General features: G+C 40.1%; 1 protein-coding gene across 1 annotated transcript in view; it reads right to left on the reverse strand.

Moving 5' to 3' along the window:
- Positions 1–1,007: 1,007 nt before the first annotated feature.
- The window catches only part of LOC115651155 (cytosolic phospholipase A2 zeta-like), a 45,563-nt gene continuing 32,928 nt past the window's right edge, over positions 1,008–13,642 (reverse strand). The window contains 10 exon segments of the mRNA XM_030562117.1: positions 1,008–1,228; positions 2,458–2,644; positions 3,860–4,026; positions 4,932–5,126; positions 6,021–6,128; positions 6,468–6,605; positions 7,464–7,578; positions 8,410–8,632; positions 9,995–10,131; positions 10,659–10,794. Coding sequence (XP_030417977.1) covers positions 1,008–1,228; positions 2,458–2,644; positions 3,860–4,026; positions 4,932–5,126; positions 6,021–6,128; positions 6,468–6,605; positions 7,464–7,578; positions 8,410–8,632; positions 9,995–10,131; positions 10,659–10,794 — 1,627 coding nt within the window.

Here is a 13,642-nt window from a genome sequence, read left to right on the forward strand (position 1 = left end):
TTTGCATTCAGACAACACAAAAGCAGCTCAGATTTACTTATGATTTTCACAACAACAACAACAATCACCTTCAGCCTGAAGACAAATATGCCAAATTTTATCCCACAAGGAATACTTTTGAGAAAGTTGCAAGCTGCTAAAGATCTGCTCTTAGAATGGAATGGCTATTTCAAACTTAACCATAGCTCTGCTTCTGGACTGCTATTGTTAACCAACTCTGTCCGTTTGCCTTTGTATTCAAAACACTCAGGGGATAATCATTTGTAGAAATTACTAGGTTTAGTGATCTCAAAATAATGAGATGAGGTTAAATGAATTCAGATTAAAGGAGGGGCCAGAACTGCGCAGTATGGATCCAGAATTCACCCAAAGCTCAGATATTTTCTGATTCTGGTGCATCTCCAATTCAGAACACTTATCTATATTTATGCTTTCTGGAGACAGCAAACGCAGGTGAAGTAACTATATTTTTTACCACCCACTAAAACATATGTTTTCAAAGGAAAACTCTAAAGCGAAACAATGCAGAGCACGGAAGAAAGCTCATGCCCTTTTCTTGTGCGAATACACACACCTTTGTTATCAACCCTAGGCACTTCTTGATGTCACCCTGACAGTACTGAATATGGAGTGAAACCCTCTTTCCCCGGAAGAATAGGCATCCTGGGGATTAGTTTACCAGTAGTACATAGTTTTCAATGGAAAAGCATCACTGGTTTAATCCCATTGATTCACACATTGCACAGGAAAACAAGAGCCCAGTAAGAACGTACAGACATGCTCACACAAAAATATTTTAATGCTATTATTAAAGCTCCACTCACACACTTCACCCAAAAGTGAGGTCCAGCTGAGACATTCTGTATTTGGAGAAGCTACAAAACATAGTTGAGTTATCAGTTGTGTCAGTCATTTGCAGATACCTTAGCCCTTTGGTTTTCCTGTCTGAAGCTTTCATGTATTCAGTGCCCTGCAACCAATCAAAATCCTAAATACAAGGCTGCATCTTATTTCCTTTTGGCATTCTTGAGCACCCTTCTTTTCATGCCCAAAGCAAGGGCTTTTAAAATAGCTTCCTTGTTGTTCATAATATTGTAGCGGCTTAACTCCAGCAGCCTATCAAATTCATTGGGTTGATATGTGAAGTTCATTGAATGGTAAGGAGATTTTTCCCCTTCAACAGGGAAGTTTCCAAAGGATTTCTCATCTTCCGTCTCACGCTTGACTCCTGCAGACAGAAAATCAGACAGAAACAGTCTTCACAGATCCCCTTAACAAGATGCTCCCATGTTTGTGCGGGAGCAGAAGGAGGTACTACCATCATGGTTTATCATAAACCTGCCCACAAGTTGATTGATAGATAGATAGATCAATCAATCGATCATTGGCTCCACCAACTCTGCAGAAGGCTCTTTTGTCCTGTCGCTGGGTGCAAGAAGCAAAGTTCCTGACAAGATGAAATAGGTGTATGTTTGAAGCACTTTAACCACATAGGATTTTCAAGCCCTATACGTGGTTCCTATCTCACAGGCAGCGTGAATGGTTTTAATTCAGACCTTTTTCAGCTACAGAGGAGAACCCAGAATCCCTAATTCCCAGTACTCTTCAGCTTTGCATTCAAACCTTTGGACAATACAATTTCGTATGCCATTGTTGTTACTGTTCATAAAACCAAACACCTCAGGGCCCATTGCCATTATCTTAATTCAAAATTTCAGCTTAAACTCAGACTACAACATTTTAAAAATTAGGCCAAAGCTGTTACAGAAGCCCCAGCCCCAAGGAACCCAGAATCTCTGGTAATGGAGTAAAGAGGGCTTCTGAAAACTGAGCTAACAGTACACCTGAACAAATATACTCTATATGACAAAAACTACTTTGGAATTTGAATACATTAAAATATAGTTTTAAACAGATAGTCCATTGCACCACTAACTAGCAGCTAGAGTAGGAACACACAACCTTTATATTTGTGCATTTAATATTATAAATATTTAATCACTTTAAGTAGCATGTTAATCATATTTTCTTGCAATACTGAAGACGGATATTCTGGTGGCTGATGTCCAATATATAGTTACTGCTCCAAATGATTCTTCTTGTAGGGCAGGTTTATACTACAAATTTGCAGCTGCGCTGCTGTAGCGTGTCTGGTGAAGATACTCTAAGCCAACTGGAAAGAGGTCTCCCACCTCTATGAGTTATGTCGATGGAAGAAGCTCTTCTGCCCACATAGCACTGTCTACATGGGGGTTAAGGTTGGTATAACTACATCACCCAGGGATGTGGATTTCTCACACCCCTGAGTGACACAGTTATGCTGCAGTAAGCATGTAGTGTAGACCAAGCCTTAGGGTCTTAGGATTCAACCCTGTAAGGTGCTAAGTAACCCCTGACTATGGGGCTAAAAATGCTCAGCACCATGTATAATTGAACCTCGCATACACGCTTCCTTACCTGGTGCCTTGTATTTCTGGAATGTGTTGTTCACCAATGGAAAGTGAAGCACTATGGGAACTTTAGGATTGAGATTATCCACAAACATATAACACTCCTTGGGCTTCTGTTTATCTGTTTCACTCACAACAATGTGTGGAAAGGGGATTTCCCGTTCTTCACAATACTTCTGGGCCTGATGCAGCACCTGAACTCAGAAGACAACAAGTAAAGTTATTTTCTTTACTGGATGAGAGCTAAAAATCAGGTGCTGCCAGATATTCAAAAGTGCTCAGTTCCCATTTAGGCAGCTAAATAAAGACGAGATTTTTCAAGTGCGCAGCACTGCGAAGTCCCCATTCTGACCTCGTGGCCAGATTTACAGAAGAGCTCAAAAGATTATATGTCTACATAGTGCTTAACATAGTGGGGTTTCAACCTCAGCCTCCAGGTACTATTGTAATATGAATGTTATCATCTATGATAACAATGTCACTGTCTGCTTTGGCTATTGTTATCTCTAACCACTAAAAAATGCCACCCTCCAAAAGCCAGGGACAGAACCCAGGATTCCAGTCTCCAATATTCTATTGCTGTCTAGCCAACAGCTGGGCAACCCACTGGCAAAGTGTGCGTCACGTTGCATCCCTCTGTAGTGGCTGCTCCACACAGAGAAGAGCAATTATTCCTGTAACTCAAGTAAAGGTTTGTGCTGGGAATATGAAAATCCAGAGTTCAAACTCTGCTGATGATCCATATGGCAGAGGATTTTTTTATTGCAAGCAATAGAATTAATTTTCTCCAGTTTTCTTTTTTAAAAAATTGGTTTATTTAAGTAACACAGTGAGAAAACATCCTTCAAATATGCTTTATACATATTTTTTAAATCTGTTTATTACAGTGTGCCACATTTTGGTCATTTATCACACATTTTGATTGTTGGTGTCACACACTGGCAGTTTGAGGGATGAGAAATTTGCTTTGAAACTTCTCTTTCTTGAGTTTTTAAATGTATGTGATATAGAAATGGTTATTTTTAGACTGATACTTGCCCATCAGGAACTGGACTGAGACTATCCATTTATTTCAGGTAAATCACCAAACAGACATCAGTTGGAAATCTACCAAACTGATCTTGGATTCAAACCAATTATCTACAGGTTCATAGATTTTTAAAACCAGAAGGGATAAATACGATCATCTAATCTGGTCTCCTGCATAACCGGCCACAAAATTTCACCTAATAATTTCTGCAGCAAGCCCCAAAACTTGATGAAAGGTTGTATAATGCATTATACCCAGTAATAATTCTCTCAGTCATTGAGATGTCTAAATAGGGCATTTGACCATTCTGATTTCATCCATGATGTCCTGGTCAGCATGCATATGTGTTTGTCTAATTCCACTCCTTTTTGTCTCTCACCTCAAATGGAGCTTCCCAAGAGTAGTTGAATGACAAGATGACATCTACATCTCTTTCTGGCTGAAGCACCAAAGGAAAGGGAGAATTGATAGAGAAAACCCCATCTATCAAGTACAGGTTTTGTTCCATTGGAGTTAGCTGGTTGGGAAAGGCATCCTGGTGAGTGCCTGAAAGACCCCAAAATCATACTGGTCACTGAAGTACACAAAACACATCAATCTAATTTCAGAGAAAAGGTGAAAATTATCTGAGACCCTAAGGAGAAATGTTTAAATACCCTGGAATTACATTAACTGTTCTCCCACACCCCAACACCCAGATACTACCAAATCAAACTAAGTTACCTCCACCCTGGACACTCAGCAAAACAAGACAAATCAAAAAAGATCTATATCTGAGCACCACAGAAAAGCTTATAAGCAAACACCACCACAGGAACCAAGCATCTCACGTGCATTAATCTGTCCTCAAAACACCACTTTCAGGTAGTGAAGAGAAATTAAGTGACTTGCCCACAAAGAGTCAGTAGCAGAGCTCAAAACAGAACCCAGATCTCTCTAATTCCTGATCCAGTGCCCTAAGCACAAGCCCATCCTTCCTTCTGGGACAGATAACTTTCATATATGGCAATTTCCAATACAGTCAAAAGGGATCTGGGATGTTTTTGCTCTGAAGTATATAAGCCCAAGTCTGCTGTCATAGATACAAGTACAACCCTGTCATTGCAGTTACCTGTTTGTAAATGAAGACTGCATTTGGCCAACAGCATTTCCATTAGTGATTTTGGTGACTTTATTCATGGAGATCTGGTTTACACAAACCCCAGTGGCAGCAGATACAACATGTTTTTAACTTGTTTAAGACAGCCACTGCAGTTTAACCAGCCTTCTATATTGCCAATTGAATGGTTTGCTCAGAGCAGCATCTTGCCCATTTTATAAGCTTTACAGCGGTATGTACTTAGATGACACACACTTGCACTGTCACTGACCAGTCATCTTTCTCTTCCTAACTGTCCCCAGTTCCTCTGACATACAGCCTGGTTTCTCTCACATAGAATCTTGTTACCCACCTTTCCAGGCCACAAACTCCTTGGCATTGACGTAGTCCCTGTGAAGGTACAGTCCACGCATGAAGTTAATGTTTTCCCCAGCAGAGAAGCGAGACTTAAATAAATCTTGAAATAAATTTGAGAAAGCTCCACCTGGCATGACCATTCGCTTTTCTAACTGTAAAGGGTCCAGAGCCTGGTGTCCACGAGCCTCATCTGCAAAAAGAAACAAACAAACCAGAATTCAGATCTCTTCATCCAAGCTCAAATTTCGCTATTCCTTGACCATTTTACTCTGAGTTCAAGACACCAGCCATTTTATACTGACATTTCCCCCTACAATGGTTGGGTTTTTAAACACAACTGTTATTGTCTTTAGCAGGACTCATGTAGCTAACACCTCAAGCAATATTTTTTAAATAATGGGTATTATTAAGTCCCTACCTACAACAGAATGTTGAGAAAACAATTAAGACACAGTTGTCTCCAACCTTGTATACTAGAGTTAAAATCTCTAGTATAGGTGGGGCCTACCCATGTCCCCACTTTGGACAGTGCACAGTTTTCACCTGGCTAGGGGCACATAGATAAGTACTATTTAAACTACAAACTTCAAACATATTGCAAGTGCTTCAGGGGACAACTGTGATATTGCCAAATCCTCTGACTCCATAATAGTTGTAGTGTAAATAAGTCCAGAATCTGATGCTGTTGTGAAGTTTCAAAAAGTTGTGGTGCTGCACATTTTCTCTTTTTCTTCATTATACTGGTAAGGAGAACTTGTATTCTCTCTTGTATTACAAACTATTATCCTTTCTTATCTCCTCTGTCAGTCCCACACAAATGTTCCCATTATCTAAATCAGGTTTAAAAAAGTTTCAGGGATGCAGCCCTCAGGCCAATGTACTAGTCCTCATGTGGCCCTCGTGGTGATTTGAATTTGAGATCCCTGATCTAAACTAAATGGACTACCAGTAGGCAGTGCTGTTAAGACCCTCCTAAATTATCTTCTTTTATGTTGTGAGAAGGGGTTACTTCCTTGAATGGAGGAGATATTTTCAAGGCCCTTTCATATGACTAAGGAAAGCCCAGTCTCTGTCTATCCTTTACCTATAGCTTTGATGGCATCTTTCAGAGATTCTAGAAATCCAACTTTTGAAGAAATCACCTCTTCCCAGACTTCATCTAGATTGGCAGCAAAGGCACTGGCCCATATTCCTGAAAATGGACAAGGAAAGTATTGATTTAGGTCCCCAAGACTTCTCAGGCACTGAACAGCATGACCAAACTAAATTTCATCACATCAGATATGCATCATATGCAGGACAAAATTGGGATAGGACAGATTATCTTTAATAAAAGTCTTGTTCAATTAAGAACACAGAGTGTGGTTAGATGCCTAAAAGTCTCCAGGGACAACATCTTATGCAACTGTGCAGCGGTTGATATGTCACTAAAAATTAAATATCTGATTATTCTTAACCCTCTCATCAATGTGCATCAAGTTACAGTTGCTATAAAGCATAATAGAGTGTTTCTAGCAGCATCAGATCTTACCTTGCAGAAAACAAATTCTGGGCTCCAGACGTTTCTCAAGTAGCAGCCCATTGAAGAATTCACTACCAAAGTCTTCTATGCGGATAAAGGCTCCATACTTGTGGGTACCAAACTCATAGGGTGTGAACTCACACCACTCTGTGAAAGGGTTAACCAAGATAATTATCTTGAAAATACACTTGAATAAACGTTTTCATCCCCTCCCCATTCCCATGAGAATGGCTAAGAGAATAATTCAGTTTCTTAACCCATACCAATGATGCCTATGCTGGTAAAGGTTAACCCTCCCAGCTAACAATGCCTTAATGCATGAATGCCATAAGGTGAGATTCTCTCACATATATCTTATGTATGGTATGGGAGCAGTATGATTGACAGGTTTATTTAACAGAGCTTCACAGGAATTTCCTATTAAGACTTTTCACCAGCATAGCAAGTTGATATTTTTAATGGTGGCAAAAGGAGTGAAGAATGAATGTAAAAAAGTATTATCGTGCCACTAACAGGAATAATTAAGTAACGGGATTTTCAAATCAGCCAAAAAAATTTCAATTAATCGTATCAGCATTTAAAAGTGTGTGGAGACAAAAAACAAATAAACATTAAATAAAGATGTGCACATCTTTACAGAGAGATGCAGCCAAAAACAAACCATGTCTTGGCATTACAATTAGGATTGCCAAGTGCAATTTGAGAGAAGATGTACTACTGAACACATCATTACAAATATTTCAAAGGCAGCGAAAGTTAAGTATACATAATGGGTGAAACCCTAGCGCCAATGGAGTCAATGGCAAATCTCCCATTGAGAGTTTAATGGGAACAGGATTTCACCCAGTACATTCAATGTAGCAAGGGTATGAAGGAGAATTTATGTTGCTGCCCACCATCATTACTATACTGCAACAAGATTGGGAACAAGGACAAAAATAATTAAAACTGAGGGGGAAATGTAATTTACAGATTTTAGAGGGGAAAAAATACTTCACGTTATACCTGTAAATTCATGGCTACTGACATGGGGCTTCACATTGACAGCTGCATAGATGGGGAAGGGGTTCTGTCCCCACCTGACTGCTGACTGCTGGTCAGACAACTTCGATGGATCCTGCTGGATGTGGCAGGGAAAAGTCATATCACTCTGGTGTTCAGTTTTGCCTTTAAATAGAAGATTCCTCTTGCCCTCGCAATACCATGTGACTGATGTGACCAATCACAGAGCATGAACAGTGAACAACTTAGAGGAAATTCTCAAGCAAATTCTCTTTAGTTTTTCATGGGCTTTTTTAAAACCGCATGGAGTAATTTGTCGAACTCATGATCTCATCTTTCGATATTTCCATAATCCAGAAATTGAAATAACGTGAGAAAAAACTAAATCTCAGTGTTTAGTCCTCATAAATGGTTCCTTTAGGCATCAAGAGAGACAATGAAAAACATAAAAGCAAATACAAAGTACTAGTCACACATACCTACTGAGGAAAATACTGTGAGCCGGGGATTCTGGAGTTCTAATCCGATCCATCCCTTATTCAGCATGTGGCCTTAGACAAATAACATAACCTCTCTGTGTCAGAGCTATGCCACCCAAAAAAAGAGGTAATGCTTATCTGTCTCAGAGGTGTTATGAAGATGAGTCAGTTAATGGTTGTCAAGCATTTTGAAAATACAAAATGCTATGTATTTATGATTATCGTAGGATATTTACTATTACATTAGCATGGAATAGGTTTATGATTAACGTAGGATAATCACATGGGGCTTTAATCACCGTTAGATATTATTTAAAGTTTTAATTTCTCCTGTAAAATTCTGTTTATCTCTGGGAGAAGTTTAAGAAGTGTTCCACAAGTCTGAAGAGATAAGTTGCCTGAGGCTTCAAACAGGTTTGTTAAACCCCTCTTCTGAAGACAAATCATTCACAATCTAGGACTCTCATTACCTTCTGTTGTAAGAAATATTCTATGATAAGGCCCCACAAATCTGTGAGTGTGACTTTCCGTCCTTCTTTCTCCAACAAGATCAGCTGCTGGAAATAATACACCAGTCGTTCAGCAGAAAATGCCCCCACTTTGCTGCTGGTCACAAGTTTCCGAGCAACGCTAATTGCATCTTGAAGGTCTTTGTGGGACCAGTGAGGGTCTTCGTAGAGTTTAGACAAACACCTAGTAAAATGTCCACCAAGTTTTTCAGTAAACAACAAATTATTACACAAGATGCAAAACGTCTGGGGAAAGATGGCTGCCCTCCCCACATTATGATTTGAACAGAACTGAAAGTAACATCACTGTTTTTATTTAACAACATATTAAATTTATAGTCTATAGCACACCTTGGAATCTTCAAGGAATTTGCTTTCCTATTAAATAATGTTATATGTCAATGTCACAGTTTGGGCCTCAAAACTGCATTCTCTTAAAAAGTCTTAATATCATATCTCTGTGCTCACCCTCAGACTTTCAGTAACAACCTAATTAATTTCTAGTATGAAGAAACTTTCCTAAAGCATCGATTACAATGGTCATCTAATGTCTGGGACTTCCTACGTGCCCTCTTTTCTTTACCTCAGTATCTCAGACTACTTTAGGCACAAACACACCCCCTTTCCAGAGCCTTCCCTCTAACTTAATTCACATTATTTTTTCTTAATACCTAGACATACTTTGCTCACCTTTCTACAGGCCAATTTATTTTAATGCTACATGGGCTTGTCCCTTGATTTTTCTGCTACAAGCTTGATATCACTAAAACCTCATTTCTTAGAAAGAAGACTTTCAGTGGCAAAGGGACTAAGGCCCCAGAGAGATGCATCTGACTCATTGAAACTGGAAGTAGTCTGAAATCTTTTGATAAGAATTATGTTAATGACAATATTGTATGGATTGAAGAAAAATGCTCACTTAAAAGGCGGGGGGCAAAGATATTATACCTTACTTTCCTGCTTCTCCTTTTTATCACTGATTCGGGGCAGGGAGGGAGGGAGGGAGACTACTCAGATCCCCTCTCTTCCTGTGATGTACTGTCACAATGGAGATCAGCAGGGCACTTAAGCTGGAGCTCCCTCAAAATAAACAACAGGGAGGTGCTGATAGGGCATCCCCTGTGAGGGGCCCTTGATTCTGGAATTCATTGCTCCCTACTTGGTCTGCCAGAGCCTAGATTTCTTAACCTTCTGCACATGCTACAAATCTCACCTTTTTCCTCCCTTAGTTAAGGCGGTTGAGAGGGGGTGGACCAAGGTGGGTTTATTTATGGGCAGTCCTCTGGCTATATTTATCCTGTAATTTTTAATTTATGGGAGAGGCACCCAGAGCTTGAATGGGCATCTATTGACGAACTTTAGAAATCTGAAGGATAATTAAAGAAGTAACCAGATGAATAACAGAGACTATGGAAATATATGAGCTTATCTCTGAATCAGCCATGTTGGTAAAAGTAAATTGTGTCAGAAGAGTATCATTGCCCAGACTATGCTGACTTGGGTTCTCAGGTCCAAGGACTACGGGGAAAAAGTTCCAGTGACATACCAGGTGGATCCTGAGACTCCACATGTATACATCAGGATATCCAAGAGGTCAAGCTGCTGGAGTCCTGACAGATTGCCATAGAAAGCAGTCATGGCTCTCATCCCACCTCCTGATCCCACTACTGCCACTACAGGGATCTACAGGAATAGAAAAATGAAAGGCTATGAAAAACATGAGTTTTTCATTGAGTATACTGCATTACATACATTTGTATTAAATTACACACACACATACAAGGTCATTTGGTTTTAGGTTTCATTTAATGAATCTTCTCATTATAAACAAAAATAAAATATGGGAGGTAGTAAGACAGATAAGTAGTCCTGTGAAAGGGCTCTGTGGACATTAAAAATCTGAGCCCACTATGTCCAAATCTTCTACTCATTTAGCCTCTGTAATTTTATCCAGGAGTATGAGCAGCCATTTTGGACAGAAAACAAAGACTGTTAGCAGTTCAAATAGCTTTCTCCTGTTTTTTTCTGGGTTGTTTGTCCCTGTTCTGCTACTGTAAATCCAAACTGTGACTGTCTTGTATTCTGAACTGCTTTTTCAAAACCTGTGTGCTTACAATCTATTTTCCCATTACACTGAGGTTCACTGGCAGTACATCTCCCCCTAAAACTAGTCACAAAGAACAGAGTTCTCTAAAAAGGAAATTTCATACCTCATCTTTCTTGGGTTCCTCTGGCAAATCAAGTATCTTCTTTAGGGCATGAGAAACTATTGTCTTCCTCATGTCCAAAAATGCTCTCTCTCCTCTACAGAGGTCAAAACTGATGCGCACATCAAGATCCTGAGAGCTACTCCCACAAGCAAGAGGAGAACAAGGGAGAATAGGAATGGCAAAAGAGAGAGATGAACTTTCAGAGAGCCCTTATCACTTGAGACTACTTCTCTGATTTTGTATCCTGCATCACCAGTTAAGACCAGCTGAGAAAAAATTAAATGCATTTATTTTTCCTTGGTTTTCATTCATACCTGTGTTGCATTCTTGTTTATGTTGTACTAGTATCTGATTTTAAAGAACCAAGCTGTCCAAGTAATAAGAGCCATGAAAAAAGCAGTTTGTCCCGTCTCTGGAACAGTTTTCTCATTTCAGCATTCCAGTCCAAACTTCACACTTCCTACAAGACCCTCTGAAAAGGCCTCACATCATCAGGATAGCCTCATAAAAATGAAGCTTCCAAACCTCCTCTCTTCCATCAGATAATTAAACATTAAAAAATATATATATTTTAAAAAATTGTACCTGACAAGTCTGTTCAATCACCTATACCATTTCTCAAATGATACATGGGGAGAAAAACATTTATACAATCAAAAAAGCAGAATATACACTCTTTAGATAAATGTATTACAAATCAGGGAACAGTTAGAAGCAAGACATCAGCAAAACAACTAAAGTTAGTTCTAATGTTCTTCTGCTCACAAGATTATGCAGTCACTTCACTTTTAAGCTGTGTCCCTTTCCCAACCCTGCTTTCCATTTCACCTTTTTACACCATCAGCTCTTTGAAACAGGGTTCTGACTCCTTACAGATTTGCCAAATGCCCATGCATCTCAATAGAGCGGTAGAAGTATTAATATGTCTAAAAGAATTGCAACAATCTTCCTGAAAAAGGCAGATATAAAATCTGGTTAGAGGAAAGTCGTAAACATTCAGCAGATTGAAAATATTTTAAATGTGTGTTGATGACATGATGTGTGGTTTATACCAGACCATGCCTAAAACAGGAATCAGCTATACTTTGAAAAAATATAATCTACCAATAATGACACACATTGTACTGTTTGGAACTGAGTGCTAGCTCTCCTGCCCATGCTCATAAATGCATTAGTTTATGGATGAGTTCACATATTACCATTTGAAGCAGCTTTCATACAGACCACATCACACAATCCATTGTCTACAGCCAAGCTCTAAGATACAACTGCATTTGCTCCAATCCCTCAGACAGAGACAAACACCTACCTACAGGATCTCTATCAAGCATTCTTAAAACTACAGTACTCACATGATGAAGTGAAGAAACAGACTGACAGAGCCAGAAGGGTACCCAGAAGTCACCTACTACAGGACAGGCCCAACAAAGAAAGTAACAGACCGTCACTAGCCGTCACCTACAGCCCCCAACTAAAGCCTCTCCAGTGCATCATAAAGGATCTACAACCTATCCTGAAAGACGAGCCCTCACTATCACAGACCTTGGAAGACAGGTCAGCCCTCACTTACAGACAGCCCCGCAACCTGAAGCAAATACTCACTGGCAACTACACACCACACAAAAACACTAACCCAGGAACCAATCCCTGCAACAAACCCCATCGCCGACTCTGTCCGCATACCTATTCAAGGGACACCTTCATAGGACCTAACCACATCAGCCACACCATCAGGGGCTCATTCACCTGCACATCTTCCAATGTGATATATGCCATCATGTGCCAGCAATGCCCCTCTGCCACGTACATTGGCCAAACCAGACAGTCTCTACACAAAAGAATAAATGGACACAAATCAGACATCAAGAACTGTAACATTCAAAAACCAGTGAGAGAGCAATTTAATCCCCCCAGACACTCAACAACAGACTTTAAAGTGGCAATTCTTCAATAAAAAGACTTCAAAAACAGACTTAATGAGAAACTGCAGAACTGGAATTAATTTGCAAACTGGACACCATCAAATTAGGCCTGAATAACGACTGAGAGTGGTTGGGTCACTACTAAAAGTAATTCTTCCTCTGCTGATACTCACACCTTCTTGTCAACTGTTGGAAATGGGTGACATCCACCTTGATTGCATTGGCCTCGTTAGCACTACAAAAGTAATTTTCCCTCTCTTGCTAGTCACCCCTTCTTGTCAACTGTGGAGAACAGGCCACTTCCACCTTAATTGAATTGGCCTCTTTAGCACTGACCCCCCACTTGGTAAGGCAACTCCCATCTTTTCGTGTGCTGTATATATATACTGCTTACTGTATTTTCCACTCCATGTATCTGATGAAATGGGGTTTAGCCCACAAAAGCTTATGCCCAAATAAATTTGTTAGTCTCTAAGGTGCCACAAGGATGCCTTGTTGTCAGGGGAGGATCTAGGTATTTTGCCACCCCAAGCACGGCAAGCAGGCTGCCTTCGGTGGCTTGCCTGTGGGAGGTCCCCGGTCCCGTGGATTCGGCAGCATGCCTGCGGGAGGTCCACTGAAGCAGTGGGACCAGCGGACCCTCCACAGACATGCCACCAAAGGCAACCTGCCTGCCGCCCTCGTGACGACCAGCAGAACACTCCCCGTAGCTTGGCGTGCTGGTGCCTGGAGCCGCCCCTGCTCATTGTTTTTGCTGATAACAGCCTAACACAGCTACCACTCTCAAATTTTTCAGATTTGACTTCCATAAGCAACTCTTAAGCACTCAGGCCCAAATTTGTTATAGTTTCAGTTCTTTTTCTGAGCCCACAGATACAATAAGTTCCAAATACAAGGAAAACTGATTCTACACTAAAGTTGCAGTGAACTGATACAACAGAAGAAAAAACCCTCTATACTAGGAATCTTTTTTCACTTGAGACAGACAAGTAAAATGAACCATAAGTGTGACTGGGATAGGTAAAACAGTTACCAAGATAGTTTATAAATGAGAACAGTATT

The sequence above is a fragment of the Gopherus evgoodei genome, chromosome 4 (genome assembly GCF_007399415.2).
Source record: "Gopherus evgoodei ecotype Sinaloan lineage chromosome 4, rGopEvg1_v1.p, whole genome shotgun sequence".
In the NCBI taxonomy this organism is placed as follows: Eukaryota; Metazoa; Chordata; order Testudines; family Testudinidae; genus Gopherus; species Gopherus evgoodei.